The sequence below is a fragment of the Trichomycterus rosablanca genome, chromosome 3 (genome assembly GCF_030014385.1).
Source record: "Trichomycterus rosablanca isolate fTriRos1 chromosome 3, fTriRos1.hap1, whole genome shotgun sequence".
NCBI lineage: Eukaryota > Metazoa > Chordata > Actinopteri > Siluriformes > Trichomycteridae > Trichomycterus > Trichomycterus rosablanca.
In genome coordinates, this window is record NC_085990.1 from 33,860,444 (window position 1) to 33,883,155 (window position 22,712).

General features: G+C 37.2%; 1 protein-coding gene across 1 annotated transcript in view; it reads right to left on the reverse strand.

Moving 5' to 3' along the window:
- Positions 1-22,712, reverse strand: part of LOC134309834 (piezo-type mechanosensitive ion channel component 2) — a 142,637-nt gene that overhangs the window by 48,877 nt on the left and 71,048 nt on the right. Inside the window, exons 5-11 of the mRNA XM_062991193.1 lie at positions 19,736-19,895; positions 15,954-15,983; positions 8,289-8,601; positions 7,896-8,109; positions 1,572-1,740; positions 809-934; positions 421-544 (exon numbers count right to left, since the gene is read on the reverse strand). Of these exons, the coding sequence (XP_062847263.1) occupies positions 421-544; positions 809-934; positions 1,572-1,740; positions 7,896-8,109; positions 8,289-8,601; positions 15,954-15,983; positions 19,736-19,895 (1,136 nt within the window). The remainder of the gene's footprint in view (positions 1-420; positions 545-808; positions 935-1,571; positions 1,741-7,895; positions 8,110-8,288; positions 8,602-15,953; positions 15,984-19,735; positions 19,896-22,712) is intronic.

Sequence of the window (22,712 nt, forward strand, 5' to 3'; positions counted from 1 at the left end):
GTGACCTGAAATAACCATGATGAGTGGGATATGTTGAGGTGTGAATTAAGCAACATGTTTTACAAGTGACTGACTAGATAAATGTGAATCATATAATCATCTAGTTTTACTGGCATGGAAGCAAGAATAAGTTACTAATTCTATGGTAATTTTCCAGAATGGCTGTGACATTAAGAAAGTGCTTTGATATATATTTATTTTATTTTATTTTCATTTAATTTTGCAGTAGGTCCAATTTCCCTGGAATAGCTAGTAAGACCCCCAGAGTGGATCCATTGCCAGGCCCCAACAAAAACAACATTTAAATAGGTGTAAAAATGTTCTACTTGTTTTTAATTGCCACAGATTTAAAGGAGACAAAATAAAAAAAATGATGTGATATAATTAAGAACAATGTGCCACTTGTTATGAATGACTGACCTTGCTCTGACTCAGTGTGGCTCTTGTAGTGAGGGGTGGAGTAGAGTCTTGTAGAAAAGGGCAAACTCTCTCTGGTCAAAGCCATCAACTCTACGGGACCACCATTGGACGTCACAATCAATACCTGAGAGAATTCAATATCCATTTATGCATTTCTGCTGCTGGGTACCAAATAATGTTGCAACATAATACGTTCTATATATAGATCCAAGCTAACAGCTTGTCTATAGTTATATTATTTGTTAAATTTAGTGAGAGAGCATAATGTAAAACTATTACTGTAAATAAATGTGCATACTTATAAAATGACACAAGCGGATGAAAGAAAAGTACTTCAAAACAAAAATGTCTATGCACTTTTGGTAAGTGCCACATTAAGTGATCATACCTTTTTCTCATCTGGGAGGTAGCGTGACATCCTCCACATTTCTCTCTTTTTTTCAGCTGTCTGAGGGGGGTCAGTGCTTACTGGAGTCTGCTCTTTTTTCTCTGCTTCTCCAGCTTCTCCTTTTACCTGTTACATAAACCATTAAGAAGCTGCTCATGAATCAAAAGTAAGAAGGAAAGAGAACTTGAATCCAAATGATTAAAATAATAATAATAATAATAATCCCTCCACGACCCTGAATCAGTAAAGCAGTGGTAACACAGATAATGAATTAATTAATTAATGAATAAAAATAATATTTTCTAGAATATATATTGTTAAAAAGTATTTAGAGTATTCAGCCCCCTGTGTTTTGCCCAGTTGTGTTGTGGATTTGATTTTGAATGAATATATTTGTCATTTTACTCATCAATCTATACCTAATAAGCCAGAACATAACTTACAAATCAAAATACTAAACTAATACTAAACTAAAATACTATTTCCCAATAAGTATTAAGACCTTTTGCTCCAAACTCCATCCTGGCCATCCTGTTTAATTATAATAAGGTTGTGCAGAACTGAATTGGAGTCCACCTTTTTCAATGTGAATTGATGGACAAGGCACAAACCTTTATCACAAAAGCAATTTATCACAAATGTAAAAACCTTGACAAATGACATTCCCACAGTACTGCAAGTTATTTTAAACTAGTGTTACATCTCCAAACTATAAAAAAAACCCCAAAAATCTATACTAAGGTTGAGTGTCCCAGAAACTGACCTTGTCCACTGGTTCCTGCAACCACAGGCGGACAAGTGTGGCCAGTGTATAGTACAGAACCAAAATCATGATGGGATTGACAAAGTGGTGCCACCCCAGCTCAGGATTTGCATTAAACATCCAGGTGTGGGAGCAGTTAGTCAGCACCACTGGAGAGATCCCAAACAGACTGTAAGAGACAAGAAAAAAAATGTTTGTAAAACACATCATACTTACAGTAAAAAGCTTTTCTGCACTGAGCTTTAATTTTGTCTAGATAGTCTGTTTTCTCTAAAAAATTGTTTTCATTTTTTTATTCCACTAAACAAACCAATGCTAGTAACCTAATTGGAAATAGTTATAAGTTAGTTTTAAATAGTTGTAAATAGTTATATTTGTCAAGAAATGTTTACAAAATTATTGAATTGTTTAAAAACAATGTTCCTCAAATAATAGAAGGGACTTGCATATTTCTCCCTCTACAGTGTATAATATATTTAAACAATTCAAAGAATCAATTCAATTCAATTCAGAGAAATTCCAATGCATACACAGCAAGGGCGCAATCCTAAACTGAACACCCATAATCTCCAATCCCTCAGATGGCACTGATTCAAGAACCATCATTCATCAATAGCTGATATAACCACATGAGCAAAAGATTACTTTGGCAAACTTTTGTTAAGCACTACAATATGAAGTTACATTTACAAATGCCACATAAAACTTTACTGTGTAAAAAACAAGCCTTATGTTAACCATGTCCAAAAGCGGCATCAAGTTCTCTGGGCTCTAAGGCATCTGGTATGGACCATCACACAGTGGAAACGTGTATTGTGTTCAGGTAAACCAGTATTTAAGATCTTTTTTCTGAAAAGAAATGAGCACTGAGTGCTTCGGAACAAAAAGGACCATCCAAACTGTTATCAGCAACAAGTCCGAAAGCCAGGGTCTGTCACGGTACTGTACTGCTGCACACCTTATGATGTGTTTGCAGGAGGAATGGAACAAAACATCTGAAACACTTCATCGCTTGGTAACCTGGGTGACAAAACGTAGGCATATCACCTACAGCAGCAGAGTTTATTCTTTAATTTTCTACCAGTATTGTATAAGATGCCAATAAGATCTGTGGTATTGTTTCAGCTTCGCTACTCAAACATTCTTAACTTGTTTAAAACCTTATGCTGCAGCCTCAGACACATGTAACATATCATGAGTGTGTATTTCAGGCATTGCCTTCCACACAAAGTTGAAAAAAGTGATAATGTTTAACACATTACATTTTCTCTCTCCCAAAGGTTGAAATGCCTGTGCAGGTTTTCTCTCTAAGGTTGTGGTGTACTTTCAAATCAAGAGATCTAAGTAAGTATTTGAGAAAGATCATTTTGGTGGTTTTAGAGAATAGTGATGTAGAATGTTTGTCAGTTGCAGGTTTATAAGGATATTGGTGAAGCTTATTAGCCAGACACACAAGTCACTCGATTAGCCTGAGAAAAACGGAGCTGTATGATTAACGCAATATCGTACTGCACACAGCCTGTACACTGTCGGCTGTATGTCAGCCAACCACGCAGTGTGTTTACTGCAAGATAATTGATCAAGATCTAATATAGAACAATTGCCTCCACTTTACTCATAGAGCTTTGGATATTTTCCCTCTTTTTCTTTCCTCAGTGCCGAGATTCGTGTTGCATTCCCTGAAACCAGCTGTGTAATTTCAACAGAGGCCAAGAGGCATCCTGCACTAATGAGAACCACCTGGACTTTCAAAGCCCGTCGCTTCCACTTCCCTTCCTGCTGCTCTGAGATTCTGAGAGCTGATGGCGGGGGTGTTTAAAATCTTGGTTGAAGATGTTAGCATTTGGGATACTTCACAGCTAGTTTACACAACATAACTGCAGTGTTTAATAGGGAAGAGTATATAGACCATAAGAAACATGTAAAGACTTACATATTACAGCAACCTGTAATTCTCAATATTTTTATGGAGAAAAACATGTACATATCGTATTTTCAGAACAGTTTGGACATTTCGTAAAATGCAATAAAAAGAAGAATCTGTGATGTCAATTAAATAAAGATTCAATTAACAAAAGTACAAAGAAAAGATTTCCTATCAACATTGTATTTTGTAAATTGATTCCTGCAACACACTCCAAAAATCTGTGCCAGATATATGTTTAGCACTTTGTTCCATCACCTTTCATATTAATGAGACATTAAATGATTTGGGAATTGAGGACACTATTTGTTGCAATAATTTTTTTTAATCTATACTCCTTGATACAAGACTTCAGCTGCTCAACAATCCATGGTTGCTGTTATCTGATTCACCTTTTCATGATACTTCATACATTTTCAGTATAAGACAGATCTGGACAGATCTGACAGGTCAGTCAAGCCCTACTGTTCTAGCACAAACTTATCCACCTCCACGTCAATGGTACCTTCACACATATGCAAGTCACTCATGCTGTGGGCACTGATGTACCGCCATTCCATGACAGATGTTGGCTTTTGCATCTTTCTTTAATAACAAGCTGAAATGTGGACTCATCTGACCACAGCACCCAGTTACACTGTCTTTCAGACCATCTGATTTAAGCCCGGGCCCAGAGAATTTAGCTGCATTTCTGCAAAGAATGGATGGCCTTTATCTTTTAGGTTGCATTTCTTAATGCAGCGGTGTAACAATGGTTTTCTTAAGGACTTCCGAGCCCATGTCCGAGCACAGTTTCTTATGCAATGTCATCTGAGGATTCAAAGGTCATGCACTTTCAACAGTGGTTTCCTGTGCTGCCCTACACAGACTACGATTTTTCTGGATACCCTGAATGTTTTCACAAAAAAACAATAGCAAATTTGCACTGAGAAATGTTCTATGAAATGAATCATGATCTGAATCATTTGAATCATGATTCCTTCACCTATTATCAATTCACCTGCTTATTGTGAAATATTTCAAAATACTGTAAAAATTTCACTTTTTTGTCTCTCTCCCAACGTTTTTGGAATGTGTTGCAGACATGGAATTCTAAATGTGTTTACAAAATACAATGTTGATCAGTAAAAACTATGATTTGGTTTTCTACTTTTGTCTATTAAACATTTAAGAATAGTAACAAATCAAAATGCTTTTAGCGCATTTTACAAAATGTCCCAACTCTTTTGGAAATAGTTTTTTTATATATATAATTGAACAATTCTTCATAAGTAAAAACTTTATGAAACAATGAGAAAAAGTCACATTATGCTGGATTGAATTCATTCAGATATTTAAATGCAATTCTATAAAAACCAAGAACAGGTCTGCCATAAATTAGAAAGTGCTCAGACATGGGTAACACTGTCCACAGCCAAGCATTCTTTACATTGACATGAGCTTAAATGGTAGCAAGCAAAAAGCTTCTGCTCCTGTTTTAAGGATATAAAGGCACAATATTTGGGTTTGCTAGTGAACTTCAGGAAGGTCTATAAAAAAACTGATTAACTTTTTTTTTTTCCAAAAGTTTATTTAGGGGGTTACTGTACAACAATTCCATGAATTAATTTGCCATGGAGATGTCAGATGTAGCCCCACACCTGGATTGTTATTGAGAATGAACCCAATAGCAGGATACTTACCCTAAGGTAGAACAATACTGTGGCTTTTGAGGGAAAATGGCAAATTATTAAATGGCCAATAGTAAAAGTCCAGGAAGACACACATCAAGACTTTTCTCTGTACTAGCACCCAAGTGGTTGAACCAACTTCCCCTGTCTGTTCAAACATCACCATCTTTAAATTAGGATTAAAGACTCACCTCTTCACTAAGCACTTAAGATGAGAACTTACATGCACTTACTAATCTTCTATCTGTCAAAAAGTATTCTACCTATTCCTTTGTTCTAACAGGGATTCAGTAGAATTGTATCCTTGGACTGTTGTCTACTTGAACTGTAGGAAAACGTTTGCTGTGAAAGCACTTCTATAAGTCACTCTGGATAAGAGCGTCTGCTAAATGCTGAAAATGTAAATGTAACAATAACTAGAAACAAAGGAACCAACTGTAATCTGTGCCCCTGATGGTCTATACAGCAGATGGGCAAGCTACAGTGGGTGTAGTATACAATGCAGTATAAACTGCAAAAAGAACTTGGACAACAGCTTGTGCTGGTCAGATGATCATGACATAATCATATGCTGCACTGCAGTTTAGACTGTTATACACTACCATAATTCTAATTTGCATTTTGTAAAAAAACATTGGAAAATACAGCAATATGGCAGATTGCCTAGCTCTGAATCTAAAGTAAATGAATAGAATTATTTATTGCTATTTCTATACAATTGAACAAGCAATCACCAATTAAAATAATAAAAAAGTGTAACACTACTTCCCACCTCATTCCTCATTTTAGCAATTTTTTTAGCCAAGCTAAAGTGTTTCTCTCAATGTCAGACACATTGTTCCATTATTTATTCAAATATCTCATGTTGTCTTAAATAAACTTTGCATTGACAGAGTTGACAGATCAGCTCATTATGCTTTAGTAAAAAAAAATGGTACAATCCATACTGGATCTCAATCTCTGACACACTACACACTGCTGACGACCTGTGATTAAGAAACCAGATCACCAAAAAAACTTGATGCCAAAAATGATTTCATCACTATACTTCAGAAGCAGTTCATGACTGTTTTTCGTATCAGGTTTTAGTTTTGGACAGATCTGTAATCTTATCATCACAGTCGGAGGATAAAGGCCACACAAGAGCAGCTCAGGCTGTAAAGGTTAGTTTGTGATTGAGATTTATTTTAATGCGCAAAAAGAGCATGACCTAAACCATGCCATCAACTTGAGTCAAAGCACGACAGGTTAAAGCAATTTCATTATTTTCTTAACCCTACCTCTGTAACATTCTGCTTTCCACGATAAAATGAAAAGTGACATTTGGTTATTCAAACCCTTAATGTTTTTGCCAAATATGAAGTAACTAACTGGCATTGAATGCAAAAGCTAAATCTACTAGTCTAACTGCTATGACATATATTACTTTAAAAAAAGCATAATATGCCGCTCAGTTGGCACAGCGGTAAAAACACACGCTGGAACCAGAACTGGATCTTGAATACATCGTATCGAATCGTAGCTCTGCCTGCCGGCTAGGCTGAGCAGCCACATGAACCATGATTGGCCTGTTGTTCAGATATGGGTGGGACTAAGCCGGATGGGGTCTCTCTCTCTCTCATGACTGGTGCAATTACGACTGCTGGCTGATTAATGGCGCCTGCACAGAGATGAGAAAAGAGTGCTCTCAGGGTGTGTCTTTCCGTACACAACGCTGAGCTGCACTGCACTCGTCAAAGTGTAGGTGATAAGATGCCTACGGCATGCTGCCCACGTGTCGAAGGGGGCGTGGGTTAGCTTCGTTCTCCTCAATCAGAGCAGGGATCGGCATTGGTGGAGAGGAAGCATGATGCAATTGGGCAATTGGACACGAGAAAAATGGGGAGAAAATGTACGAACTCCAGTGACCTTAGCTCCACTGAACACATGTGGGATACGTTTGAATTTCTATTGCAAGCCTGGCTTTCTCAACCAATATCAGGTTCTGACCTTAAGCACTTTCTTTTAACTGGATGGATGGATAAAAATTTTCTTCGACATACTGCAAAATCAACAAAGCCTTTCCAGAAAATAGGAGGCTGTTATAGGGGTAATTTTACATTAAATCCCATATTCAGGAATGAAATGTCAAACAAGCTTTTTGTCAGATGTTCAAATGTTCTGGGCTGTATGATGTATTTTTATCCAGTCTTTACACTGCCCTCCCACTAGCTACTTGTTTATCATAGTTTTTATATGTGATACATTACACCACTCAAGCATAACATTATGACCATCTTCCTAACTGACTGGTCTGCAGCTATGCAGCCCAATATGCAACAAACTGTGATGCGCTGTATATTCTGACACCTTTCTATCAGAACCAGCATTAACATCTTCAGCAATTTGAGCTACAGTAGCTCGTCTGTTGGATCGGACCACATGGGCCAGCCTTTGCTTCCCATGCTCTGACTCAGTCGTCTAGCCCTCACAATTTGGCCCTTGTCAAACTCGCTCAAATCCTTACGCTTGCCCAATTGTTCCTGCTTCTAACACATCAACTTCAAAGATAAAATATTCAATTGCTGCCTATTATATCCCACCCACTAACAGGTGCCGTGATGCAGAGATAATCAGTGTTATTCACTTCACCTGTCAGTGCTCATAATCTTATGACTGGTCATTGTATATCTGCACCAAAAACCTGACACAGCATAGTTAGTACATTAGCAAGAACTACTAGGGGTTTACCTTGCATAGTTATCTCCTGGTGATACAGCGTCCTGAAAGAACTGGAACTGATAGAGGTAGAGGATAACGAGGTGTCCTGCACTGAAGATGGCCATCAGCACACACAGGCAGCTAAAAAGCAGTGGGTCGAACGTGCGGCAAAAAGACCACCATGTGCACAGGCCCAAAAAAGTAAAAAAGTACACTATGGAGGTAAGGGAGGGCAACATGATACCTGCAGGATAAAACAATAAGCATTGAAGAAAACATGATTAGCATTCAAATTATTAATGTACCTAACATGTTTATAGAGATGAAACTTATACAGTCAATTAGTGGTCAATAGCTACAGATCAATAGCATTAAAGTGTTATTAATCTGAAGGAGCAGTCTCCATATGTAAGTACTGTATACCTGTAAGACCCAGTAATATAGTTACGACTACTTTCCCTGCAGTCGTAATCAGATTGCCTATGATTTCTTTTAGTTTGGATGCCACTTCTGTTATTTGTTGCAAGATCTTCATCTTGGTGTTCTCCACTTCTCCCTCAATCCCCAGACCATCTAGCCCCTCCTCTAACTCCTCTAGCTCTTCCTGGTCTTCTTCCAATTCCTCATCTGGCAGTTCACAGTCATCATCGTCCAGCTCAAAGTCTTCCTCAAAGTGCAGGTCAGAGTCCATTTCCAGCTTCTCATCATTTTCTTTCTCCTCTTCATTCTCCTGTTCCTACACAGATCAAATACAAGCACTTAGGTACAGTCTAATTCATTTATTATGCACAGTATTTAGTTTCATTCTAATGAGTACATATAACGTATATTCACTACATAATATACATTAGGCAAATCAATAGCAAGTGGCTTTCAATCAAATACTCTAATTATGCCAAAACGTAAACTCTATTAATGATTTCCCTTACTTAAATTCTGTGCATTATAAAAACCAGCCACAAAAAATAGTAATGCAGACTTAAATCATGTTTAATAACATAATTAAACTTATCAATACAATCCAATGCAAAATTTACAAATAAAGCAGGTTCATGATTATCCCAACAGATAAAAAAGGGGCAAGCAGCCAGTTATTGTTATTTATTATTTATCATTATTTAGGTAAAATCTGTATTAAAAAAGATGCAGATGTCATAAATTTATTCAAGGCTAAATATTTATATGATTGGAACAGGATGAATCTTTATAATGTTCAAATGTTTCCCAGGGTTTCTAATGCAAAACTAAAAAAAGTCCATAGTCCACAGGTTTCTTTAACAGCTACACACAGAAATGCCAGCAAAAAACACAAAAAGGCTGCCATACCACCTTTGGACAAAACTTGTGTCAAGGAGTTATTGTGATTTTGATTTGATAAAATTGCCATTTTTTCCATTAATCTACATTTAATCACTTAGCAAACATTTAAAAATGGCTAGAAAAAAAGTACAACTTAATAAACTTAGTATGTTTTAATTAACATATCAGTTAATCTGCACTGAAACCTGAGACCTGAAACCTCTACTGCAACTGAAAATAATGGAAACATGCTTAATAGACTCAAATATCCTATTTAAATAGAAATATATCATATATATATATATATATATCATATATATATATATATATATATATATATATATATATATAGTGTGTCCTTACAAGAGATTTAAAAACTGTATTACAAAATAAAATGTGTGATATTTTCTGGCATATGTACAGCATATCTTTTACTGATTTAAAAAGCATGTTGTGGTAATTAACCAATTTTATTGCAGTTATTTTTTAATTTGGTAGATGAAAATGTAGTATTTGTGCTTTGATTCTGAAGTGCAATAAATTAATGTTTTGATGTTATGAAATTAGTCCAGGCTATATATCTCTAACAGGTTTATAGCAGCAGGCCACACAAGCCCACAGAACTTAGCCAAGTGCTGAAATGCATATCACATATAAATAAACTTTCCTCAGTCCAAACTTCCCTACTGAATTCAAACCTGCATCCAAAAGTTACAGAAAAAGCTGGAACTCTTCACTGAAAGGTTCATGGATTCTGTGTTATAGCACTGTAGCCACAGACAAGCCTAAAATGATCATAAACATAACTAAGCATCAGCTGGAGTGATGTTAACCACACCACCAACTGAAAGTCTGATGGACAAATCTTGTTTTGACAGATGCATCAAAAGCCAAATCCACAGTGCCGACTGTAAAAGCGCAATAGTCTAGGACAATGTAAAGAATTCATGGAAGACAGAGGTCTCAGGCATCTGGAATAGTCTATCCTCTGCAAAACAATGTCATTGAAAACACTACACAAAGGCTAAACATGGACAAGGAATGTTCAGAGTACCTGATTTATCTAATCTACTATAAATCTAATTATCCTAAGTGACCTCAGCAGTGTCAGAGTGACTCCACTCCAGTTCTTTAAAGCATAGTTTATTAAATCATAACTATAAGTACGTCTCAACTATAACTCAACAATGCTCCATTCTGACTGTTGGAGTCCTGTTACCAAAACAATGGTTGTGGAAGACAGTAATGTTTAGCTTGGGGCAGGGTTGGGAACTTGAGAATATGACAAATAGTTTACATGTACTGACTTTTGATAACACAGAGCAGAAGTTCCAGCCTGCAGCTAATTTGAGACTAACCATCAAATTTGGTAACGAATAAAATTATGTCTGAAGAAAAAGCCATATAAACCATATTACCAAAAAAGTGTCCAAGACATTTTGTGTCAAATGCTGCTGCTTTGTGAATAATGCATAGACCACAACAAAACTTATATTAATGCAGTTATAGGAATAAGTGGCCTAGATGCAGAAAAACAAAGGTTTAAACTTAATTACTAGCAAATGATTTACATTACATGGTGCACATTTAATGCAGATCTACTAGTTACTAGTAAGTAATTGTTAAGTGGTTAATGATTGGTAATATTTTTAAGTGGCTTCTAGATTACTGTGGTTGAATTTTTTCTAAAAACACCTAAACACGAAAATCACAGTCCGTGTATGGCAAGTTTGAAAACTAATGTTAAATGTGTAACTTTCAAGCCCTTTAGATGGCATTAAATAAGAAATTGTTATGCTGCTTTAATCAATATAGCCACATGGGAAAACCGTTTTCAGTTAACACAGTCCACCACTTTATTAAGATATTGAGAAAATAAGAGAGAAAGTCATGAATAAATGCTAAGCAGAAATTCCATCCAGCTTTATAGGCTCAAGCCTATCTGGCTCAAGTGTATCTCAGAAACACTGACAGACAGTGGAAATATATGCTGTTGTCAGATATGTTTATGTTTCAGCTTGTTCTGGGGAAAACAGAAGATGAGTTCATCTGAGTTTTACATGCAAATTTCCAATCACTGCTAAAAAATTAAGGGAACACTTGAATCATACATTGAATGTCAATGAATGATTCAAGTTAAAAATCTTTACTGACATTAAAAGTCCAACTTTTTAAGAAAAAATGATGTAACAACAGTCAATAATAACCAAAATTATCAACCCAGTGAGACCTGGATTCAAAACCATATATAAAATTAAAGTGAAAAATTCAAATTACAGGCAGATCCAATTTGTGTGACTTTGTGGCAACTCAGTGTGACTCAGTAGTGTGTGTGGGCCTGTATGCACTCTCCACCCCTGGCCATGCTCCTGATGAGACAGTGGAAGGTGTCCTGGGGGATCTCCTACCAGACATGGATCAGGGCATCATTAAGCTTTGGGACAGTCTGTGAAACTACTTGGCAGCGTCAGATGCACTGATACACAATGTCCAAAAATTAGATTAGATTAGATTCAATTAGATTCAGGTCTGCAAATGTGAGATCCAGTCGATGACATCAATGCCTCTGTCATCCAGGAACCTTTGCTTACAAACTCGACAGACAAAACACTAATAAAACACTGACAGTCATGGACTGGCCTCAACAGAGTCCAGACCAGAATATATTACAGATGCAGTATGGGATTAACAGGACAGAGAAAGAAATAAAAGACAGTCTAAATCTAAAAAGAACTCTGGAAAGTGCTAAAAGAAGTCTGGTATAATATATGATATAATATATACTTCATGAAAGTCTCCCCAAAGAGTTGAATATGTGATTTTAGTGTACATATTTCCTTTATTTTCTGTTGATATCTTATATAATATATAACAATAATAATCTATATAATAAAGAATACATATTGATGGTCACTAAAAAAAAAACACACACATACACACACACACACACACACGTTACTGCAACTTCTAGTTAATGGCAAACCTTTTTTTAGTGGTAATTCCATTACAACTGACTGGTAATTTATGCACATTTGTCTTAATATTATTTCTCAAGGCACAGAGAAGTCAGAATCTGTAGTCAATCATAGGATCAAACTAACTTTTTTATTTTATTTTAGGGGTTGTACACTTATATTAGAGAAACACTACACAGGGTTTTCTTAACTCAAGACTGTTCAAAGGACAAGTTGCCTAAATAAAAATGGCATTTCTAATTAATCCCAAACTGCTGTCCATGGTGATTGAATCCAATAATTGGTGATCGATATAAGGTAGGAGAAAGATTTATGACACACACATAGACAAAGAGATGTACAGTTCTAGACATGCAGTAAAATTTGATTTCAATTATCTGTGTAGTGTGATACTATACATATTGTACTAAGATTGTTACACGCAAACCTTCAAAGTTTATACGGAGTCAATTCTAGTGGTGAAATTTTTTAATGAGCTATTTACTGTATTTACTATTATATTTAGATCCTTCATTTACACACCTGAACAAGTATGGCTGTACATATAATCTTTACAAAGGAAATCCTGATTTTTATTCCATTTAACACTTTTGGCTTGAACTGTAACACTGAATGTAAGTCAAGCCTTGTTTAATATTAGTGTCTAACCTGTCATGCTTTTTTTTTTTTTTATGCATTTTTCTCCCCTTTTTCCACGTCCAATTGCCCAATTGCGTCATGCTTCCTCTCCACCAAAGCCGATCCCCGCTCCGATTGAGGAGAACGAAGCTAACCCACGCCCCCTACGACACGTGGGCAGCAGCCGTATGCATTTTGTCACCTACACTTTGACGGATCAGCACTGTGTACGGAGAGACACACCCTGACAGCACTCTTTACCCGTTTCTGTGCAGACGCCATCAATCAGCCAGCAGAGGTCGTAATTGCATTAGTTATGAGAGATTCCCTATCTGGCTTTAATATCCCACCCCTATCTGTACAACAGGCCAATCATTGTTCATGTGGCTGCTCAGCCCAGCTGGTAGGCAGAGTTGAGACTCGATACAATGTATTCGAGATCAAAGCTCTGGTGTTCCAGCGTGTGTTTTTACCGCTGCGCCACCTGAGCGGCCAACCTGTCATGCTTTTAAGTAAGTTCATGGTAGACACTGTAGAATACAAGCACCAGAAGTGGAACGACTGGCGGACTTATGGCTGGTATGCAAAAATGTGTATGCTTATAGCATATTGTTACTGAATAAAATGCGAGAAATTAAGGGTTCCATGATGATGTGGAGCTGCTTTATTGCCCCTGGGACTGTGGGCCTTGAATGTGCTACAGGAACAATAAAGTAAGAGAATTATCATATTGGGGCTCCCAAGTATAAGACAAACTAGCTTTGAGTCAAACTAAATGGGTCCTACGTTAGGATAATGACACAAAGCATACATCCAAAAGTACACATCAATGGTTATAAAGGAAAAAAATGACAGTTAATCCAGTTCAAAATCTTTGGAGAGAGCTGAAATGCAAATAATAATAGGAGCTTGAGAAGACTACAGTGGAAGAGTGGGAGAACTACCAGCAGACAGGTGCCAAAAGCTCACAGGTTGATACAAAAATATTTAGAGACTGTTACAGTTGCAAAAGCTGTGTAAGCAAGTATTAGGAAAGGTTGCTTTTAATCCTGTTTAAGTCATATAGTATGTTTCTTAGTTATTTATTTTTGAAATGACTGTGTACTGTTTGATCAGGGCTGTGGAACAGACATAACTACAATAGCCCCATAAAACAAAGCTGCGATATGCATCTTATGACAGATATCAAGGTAAAGAATAATGCTGCGTGACATCACAGATACAAGACTGGGGATGTTAAACAAGTATTTCCTCTCTCTTGCACAAACAGTCAATCATATTGCAGGCTCCACCTGTCCTCTTCCCTGCTGACTCCACATCCATCAGTCCTGCTGTCAAACAAGCAATTTACCTAAATAAACACTGACCCTGATTGCAAAACAAGACCTGGCAAATGGAAACCATCAACATAAACATATTCCATGCCAAGCTGAAAAAGGAAATCAGGCCATGGTGCTGCCGCCAGGACTAACACAAGCAGGACTGGCAGTGCTCGAGAAACCAGAGCTGGCCAAAAAAGAGGATGAGTAAAGTACAGCATGTACAAAAATCTGAGGTGTTTTGGAGTTTTATAGCTAGTTTTTATGCTTGTTTTAGAGCAAGATTTTATTTGGAAACACCTTGTCTGAGCTGGTCATACTATTAGGAGGTGCAGTTTATGGTTAAAATTTGTGGGCACCTGACCATAAGCTTGTTTAAGATATTATAACAAAACCACAGGCATTAACATAGACGCACCGCACTGCAAGATCTTTAAGCAGCTGTAAAGTTAGCCACTAATGTAACAGCCACAAAATGTCACATACACCAATAAGGTCCCAATCCATTGAGACTCCCAATGAATCTCAATGGAATGCATTAACTTAAACGATTCTAATAAAATCACTAATAAACTCAGGTAAACATTATAATTACAAAACACTAGATCACTTGCATCTTAAGTCATAACAAGCATTAACATTAGTTCTAAGATATGTTTGCAGTAGTGAGTAAGTAACATTGCATTTGGGTTTTACTCATAGATTCTGAAACAGACACAAATGCAATTCGAAGTGGATTAAGCCTATTTGTTAAAGTGAGTGTTTAAAAGCAAAACTGGTCTAAAATGCCTATGTCTTTGTCATACATTGTGGGCACTTGACTACCATTAAGACACTGCTTAAACAAATAACTGTATCCAGGAGGAGCTATACTGAAAGACAACCATTTTTTAACCTAAAATGACTTAATCTCGGATTTCTTAATATGTAAATTATATTTAATTAATAATATTTGTCTATCACATCACCATCAACTCAGGCACACTACTACATCTGCAGCTGCGTTCATTGATAGCCTAAAAGAATTAAACAAACAGCTCAAACATGCAACCCAACACTTAGAGTCCATATTCCACACAGCTTTAGATGTTCTAGCAGTTAGAATTAAAATAGTTAGGAAGGACACACTAATGCTTTGAAACTAAAATCTAAAATTAAAAATGTACATGGGGCACACTAAAAAAAAGTTTATCAGATGAACTTATCAGATCACTTACAATGTCCTCAGTGAACTCCAAAAACTTTCATTATGCTTTTTGTTGTAACCTTTGTTATAATTTACTTTATTTTACCGATTTAGTATGTTTTCATCTATTTTTTATTCATTTAAATATTTTCTAGGTCACACAGGAAGAATGGGCTTTAGTTAAGCCTGGTTCCTTTTAAGGTTTATTCCCTGAAACCTGTAGCCAATGCTTAGCTTTTAGAGACTTTAGACCTATTTATAATGTTTAAGTAAATGTAACTTAACTAATGACTTGACTTTACATCCTAAAAGTGTTTAAGGGGCAATAAGGGAAATTTAAAAAAGAGTAATGTTTACATAAATGTATTTTAAAATAGCCAATGTAAAAGAGTGGTGGAATTATTATTATTGGAACCAGAGAATGTAGGGTGAGAGAATGAGAGGCTTACGTTCAAACTTTAATGCTCTTTAAATATTTTTCTCTTGTTCATTCAATAAACATTTGAAGATTCTATCATGCTGCATGTGAGCCTTAAAACTTATTATAATTCTTATATTACTGTAATTCAACAAATCTTCCGTGGCTGATGGGAACCTTCAACATGGGTAAAAAAAAAAAGACTCTCAGATTCAGTTTTAATCATTGTAAGTAAAGACTGTTACTGTTGTGAATTTAATTATTTTCACTAACCATTTCAGCCTGGTCATTGTCGTGTTGGGTCTAGAACTTGCTAAAGCACTGGGTGTATGATAATACACCAATTACAGGGTGAAAACCCAACACTGTTAAACCTATACTCAGACATTCACTCACTTTCAGTGAAAATCAGTTTAGATTAAATGTATCACAGGGTATCATACACTCACCTAATACCATACTCACAACATAAGGCAATTAAGAGTAGCTAGTTGATCTATTGGTGTAGTTGGAAGTTAGGAGGAAACCAAAGTACTCATGAAAAGAAAAAAAACAATTTGTTTATTGAATTTAAATGATGTAGTATGCCAAATATTCAATAACTGCAATAACTGGAAAGATTTCAATCAACCAAAAATAGTATGGAGAAGCACCATGAAGTAGCTAACAAATTTAGGATCTGCACAGTCTTAAGATTAAAGACTTTACTAATGCCGAGTTCACACTACATGACTTTCCAAGTCGTCAGATCGCTGTACAGTTCACACTACACAACTGGATCTCTTGCAATCGGGAGTCTTGTAAGTTGTTGTGTATTTCACACTACACGACTGATCGGCGATAGGGGATTACACACTACACGATCTATCACCATGAGAAATCACAGACGAGTCCATCTGGTCTCCCAAACTATGTTTTGTCACGAAAACACATGCGAGAAGTGACGAGGGGTTTAACAATACCACGTCCAAAAGTGCACATCAAAAATAAGCAAGCAATCAAAGTTGTTTGCGCGCTAATGTATTCTGATACAAACTATATTATGCCCCTGTCCCACGTTTTTACAACTTCTCCCCCGGGGTTTACCACACCCCTTATCCTGCGTTCTCATTGGCTGTAGTTCGATACAGCACTCAAGTGGTGCTCGCAACCTGCTCGCAACGCCTTTCACACTACAGGATTTTGAGCCGAGTTTGGTTAACTGATGCTGACCTGATTTCAAAATAGCAATATGCTTTACTGCGTTTTTAATAAGAAAATGATTAGGCAAAATCATTGACCAATGCACAGATGATTTAGACGATAGTCTGTTTTCTTCCATTCATTTATTCACTGTTTTACCACAGCTGTATCCTGGTTGGGGTCATGGTGGCTCTGATTCATTTGACAAAAGGAAGGATACACCATCTACAGGTTGCCAGACTATTACAGGGCAAACATACAAACATACACTCACAGTTAGGGCAATTTTTAGTAGCTCCAGTTGGCCTGACTGCATGTCTTTGAACTTGTGGGCAGAATCGTATACAGATACAGGATGAACATGCAAACTCCACAAAGAAAGCAGCCTGGCCACCTGACTGGAATCAAGCCCTTTTGCTGTAACCACCAGACCGCCCCATTTCTCTTCCAGTTTTATTATTTTTGAGTATTTTGTTTCATATAAGTGTTTTTATAACTTTAATAAAACAATTGAATGTTTTATCAGTGGGAGAAACCAATGCTGACTGTTCTTTGCTTCTCAGAGAAGTATTTTTATAGTGTCTCGGGGTGTTCAAATTCCATTAAAAAACCTCTATATCAGTAAATGGCACACACAAAGAAACTTTAAGGCATAATTAAAACCAGCAACAGAAAGCCTTCCAGGTTGCAGCACACAGCACAGCATGATCAAACCATTGTAGGAGGAAAGAAGAGAGGCCTTGGACTATTAAAATGTCCCAGATTGGTGTTCATCCAGACAATAATGGATTTACCCTATTATCCTTTCAAAGATGTGGCTTATGTATTATCCAAAAAATCCTTTCTATGTGCCTGCTAGGTAACCGCGTCCCACAGTGAGGAAGATGTACTGCAGGTTTCTGATTGTATATTTTCACCAAACTTACTACTAATTCTGCTGCATTGAATTTTAAATGTTTATTCACCAGCCACTAGCTTAACTTATCCTGTACAACCAGTCACTAATCACTTTAAGAACCACCATACAGATTAACTTTGTGGGCATTCAGTTACTGACTATAGCTTATCTATTGCTCTGTGCACTTTGGTAGCCCTACAGTGCTGGATCATTCTTAGCTCTGAAATGGCACCAACATGGTAATGACGCAGTAGTGCAGGCTATTTTGTTATGAGTGTATAAGGTGCAGCAGTGTTGGAATTTTTAAACATCTCATTGTCAGCATTGCAATGTGAATAGTGTGCCAACTAAAAATATGAAGCCAATAGTCCACAAACAGACAGACAAACATAGATAACTTATAATTCCAGAGACAAATTCACACAGCAGCACAAATTATAAACCTTAAGTTATTATAGAAAGCTAAAAACATACTGTGCATAAAAAAGGAAACTGTTGGAGTCTGGTGTGCCAGTAAACATGCCAGTAAGTGTAGACAATGGCTTTGTCTGAAATTGCATACTTCCATACTGAACAGAACAAGAAATATAGTATGCGAGAGTGGGTAGTGTGTCTGAATACGTAGTGTTCATTAAACAGTACGCGAAAAGTACACGGATGACCTACTGCATGGGCAGCCATTTTTGAGTATGCAAACACAGCACACTGCATTATAATTAAGTACAACCCTGAATAACATTATGAGTAGCTTTATGGAGAACGGCAGAATTCATTTTGTCTTATTTTAAAATTGTTATAACTGTGGCCATGTGACGTCGTGCATAACGTGACGTTGGTAAGATGGCGGACGTAGTACGTACAAGGTTGCGTGCATACTGCACACTTGCGTACTGAAAGAGCTTACTGCTTTACCAGCCAAATAGTGCGCACTGCCTCAAATTTAGTGTGTACTGTTTAAGTATGCAATTTCAGATGCAGCCAATGATTCAAATCTCTAGATCTAGTACAACACACACTACCATGTTAGTGTTTCACAGTGCTGATAATGGTCCACCAACCAAATAATATCTAATTAGTTGGGTTCTACAAGGTTTTTTTTCCATTGTTGGATTTGATAGAGGTGGTGGCCTTCAGACAATTCTGCAAAGACATTTGAGCTAAAATCATATTCTGTGTTTCCTAGTATTATATAACATTTTGTATCAGGACCTGAAACCAAGCAATGCAAAAAATATTCAAAAATAGTAAAAATCTGAATGAAAAAAAAAATAAAATAAAAATAAATACATGACACTGTACCTCACACCAACAAACCACAAGCCTATGAACTCGATTACTTGATGCATTTTATGCCCATTATATTCCTATTATTAGCAAGTCACAGGAAAAAAAATCTAACAGACAGGCAAATTTTGCTGATAGTTACATTGAGCCTGTGCCAACCATGGCCTCAGATTCCTGTTTCCGACTGATCGGAGTGAAACCAGATCTTTTGCTGGTATAGGCTGCTCGGCTCAAAATTTGACATGTGTTCTGAGATGCTTTTCTGCTTACCACAGATGTAAAGAGTATTTATTTGGGATTCTGTACTCTGTATGTACTGTAGATCTGCCCATTGGATGTTATTCTATTTTACACTATTCTGTGTAAACTCAAAATGATGTTATGATAATCTCAGGACATGATAGTTTCTAAAATACAATAAGCAACCTGTCAGACACCAACAACCAGGCCACAGTCAAAGTCTCTCAGATCTAATGTTTGATGTGAACAATTACTGAAGTGCTGATGAATGAGCAGATGATTCTAATAAAGTGACTGGCAAGTGTATTTATTTGAAATAAATCATGTTGTTTTTCTGCTAAGATCCAAAAACAACCGGCGCCTCAAGGTTCCACACTGACTAAATTGAGAGAAAACTTTTACACACCTCAAAAAGCATCCACCAAAACATTAAAGGTGTAGAGTCACGTACCTGGTTTTCCAAGTCAAAGTCAGTGTTATGCTGCAGAATGTCCTTCACTGGAGGTTTCTCTAAACTGCGGCACAGGAACCACGTAACCAGGCCAGCAATAAACATGCCAATGTCTGGGATAAACACCCGGATACCATTCCCTGCATCTGCACCACGGACACTGCAGGAAAACACACAAAACACTTTTATTAGGATGATGTTTGCACAATGCTGGAATTAATGAAGTTCTGCATTACCACTAAAGGTGAAGTTATGTGAAATTTCCTAGGAGTTACATAGCTGTAAAAAAAAGTATTCACCACTCATATCATTTCCTCTATTATTGTTAACTTATCACATTTAAATGTTTCAGATCTTTCAGCTAATTTCAGATAACAGGAGTAAACACAAAATGCAGCTTTAAAATGCATTGATAAAATCTATTTTTCTATTATTAAAAATAAAAATCAATTTAAAACCTATATCATGCATGTAAAAAAGCAGTTGCCCCCTAAAATTTAATAAATGGTTGTCACAGTACTCAAATGTTTAAGATATCTAATTGAGAAGAGTCTTTTATGTTTCTGTGGAGGATTTGGCTCACTGTTCTTTTTGGAATTCTTTTTATTCACCTGCAGTGAGTTAAGCCAGAGGTGGACTGGGTGGCACTGTGGCTAAGTGGGTAGCACTGTCGCCTCACAGCAAGAAGGTCCTGGGTTCGATCCCCAGGTGGGGTGGTCCGGGTCCTTTCTGTGTGGAGTTTGCATGTTCTCCCCATGTCTGCGTGGGTTTACTCCGGGTGCTCCGGTTTCCTCCCATAGTCCAAAGACATGCAATTGAGGTGAATTGGAGATACTAGTTTGTCCATGACTGTGTTCGATTTAACCTTGTGTGAACTGATGAATTTTGTGTAATGAGTAACTACCGTTCCTGTCATGAATGTAACCAAAGTGTAAAACATGATGTTAAATTCCTAATAAACAAACAAACATAGGTGGACTTCCTTGTGTACTGCAGATCATTGTCCTTTTGCATATACCAACCGCACTTGAGCTTTGATACTGCTGGTAGAGTAAAGAGGAAATTACTTAATCACATAAGGCAAGGTAGGGCTAAATAGTATGTTCCTTTAATAAATGAATTCGTGATAAAAAATAAAAAAAAATACACTGCCTGGTCAAAAGAAAGGTCACCACCTGGATTTACCTAAGCAAATAGGTAAGAGCCTCCCATTGGATAATTACTACATGGGTGATTATGTTTCAGCTGGCAACAAGTTATTTAACCCTAACTGATGCAGTGAGTAGCTTCTCATTTGTTAAACAACCATGTCGAAAGACACATCCTGTGGTCGTGGAAAAGATGTTAATCTGTTTCAGAAGGGTCAAATTATTGGCATGCATCAAGCAGAGAAAACATTTAAGGAGATTGCTGAAACTAAAATTGGGTTAAGAACTGTCCAACACATTATTAAAAAGTGGAAGGACAGTGGGGAAACATCATCTTCGAGGAAGGAATGTGGTTGGAAAAAATTTTTAAATGATCGTGATCAGCGATCACTTAAATGTTTGGTGAAATAAAATGGTAGAAAAACTACAGTAGAACTCAGGGATCTGTTTAATAGTGACAGTAAGAGCATTTCCACATTCCCATGCGAAGGGAACTCAAGGGATTGGGACTAAACAGCTGTGTAATAATAATAATAATAATAAGTTCAACTTATATAGCGCCTTTCACCAAGCTCAAGGTCGCTGTACAGTATAAAAAGTGAAAACAAACGACAACACGCAAAACAAGACAAAACAAAAACAAAACAAAAACAATTCAACAGTGTGTAAGGATAGGTTAGAGATATAAGTTCAAGAAGTAGAATGAAAATGTTGTGAGAAGAGATGAGTTTTTAGAGACACCTTGAAAGCAGAAAGAGAAGAAATAGAGCGAAGAGTCGAGGGCAGAGAGTTCCAGAGTGTTGGGGCGGCAACGCTGAAGGACCTGCCACCCATAGTGGACATCCTAAATCTAGGAACAGAGAGCTGATTTTTGTCTGATGACCTTAGTCTGCGTGATGGTGTGTGGCGTGTGAGGAGTTTAGTAAGATAGGCGGGAGCGAGACCATGAAGTGCTTTAAAAGTCATGACCAGAATTTTATATTTAATGCGCATGGAAATTGGCAGCCAATGTAGTTCTTCCAAAACAGGGGTGATGTGGTCAAACTTTCGGGTAAATGTCAGGACCCGAGCAGCTGCATTTTGTATGGTTTGCAGGGGACGGAGGGTTTTGGCGGGAAGTCCGTGCAATAAAGAATTGCAGTAGTCCAAACGGCTGGTGACAAAAGCGTGTATCAGTGTTTCCGCCACCTCAAATGAAAGATATGGACGGAGACGAGTAATATTGCGAAGCTGAAGGAAGGCTGATTTGGATAGTGATTTCACATGAGGACCGAATGAAAGCAGAGGGTCAAACAGAACACCAAGAAAAGTAGCCTTAAGAAAACCACTTGTCAGTGAGGCTAACTGGCAAAAACGGCTTCAATTTGCTAGGGAGCATAAAGATTGGACTCTGGAGCAATGCCTATCGTACAAGCCTGTGGGGGCAGTGCTATGACCTGGGGTTGCTGCAGTTGGTCAGGTCTAGGTTCAGCAAGGTTATGTGCCCAAAGAATGAGGTCAGCTGACTACCTGAATATACTGAACGACCATGGATTTTTTCTTTCCTGATGACACGGGCATATTCCAAGATGACAATGCCAGTATTTATCGGGCTCAAATTGTGAAAGAGTGGTTCAGGGAACATGAGACATCATTTTCACACATGGATTGGCCAGCACAGAGTCCAGACCTGAACCCCATTGAGAATCTTTGGGATGTGCTGGAGAAGACTTTGCGCAGTGGTCCAAATCTCCCATCATCAATACAAGATCTTGGGGAAAAATTAATGCAACTCTGGACAGAAATAAATGTTTGACATTGCAGAAGCTTGTGGAAAAGATGCCACAGCG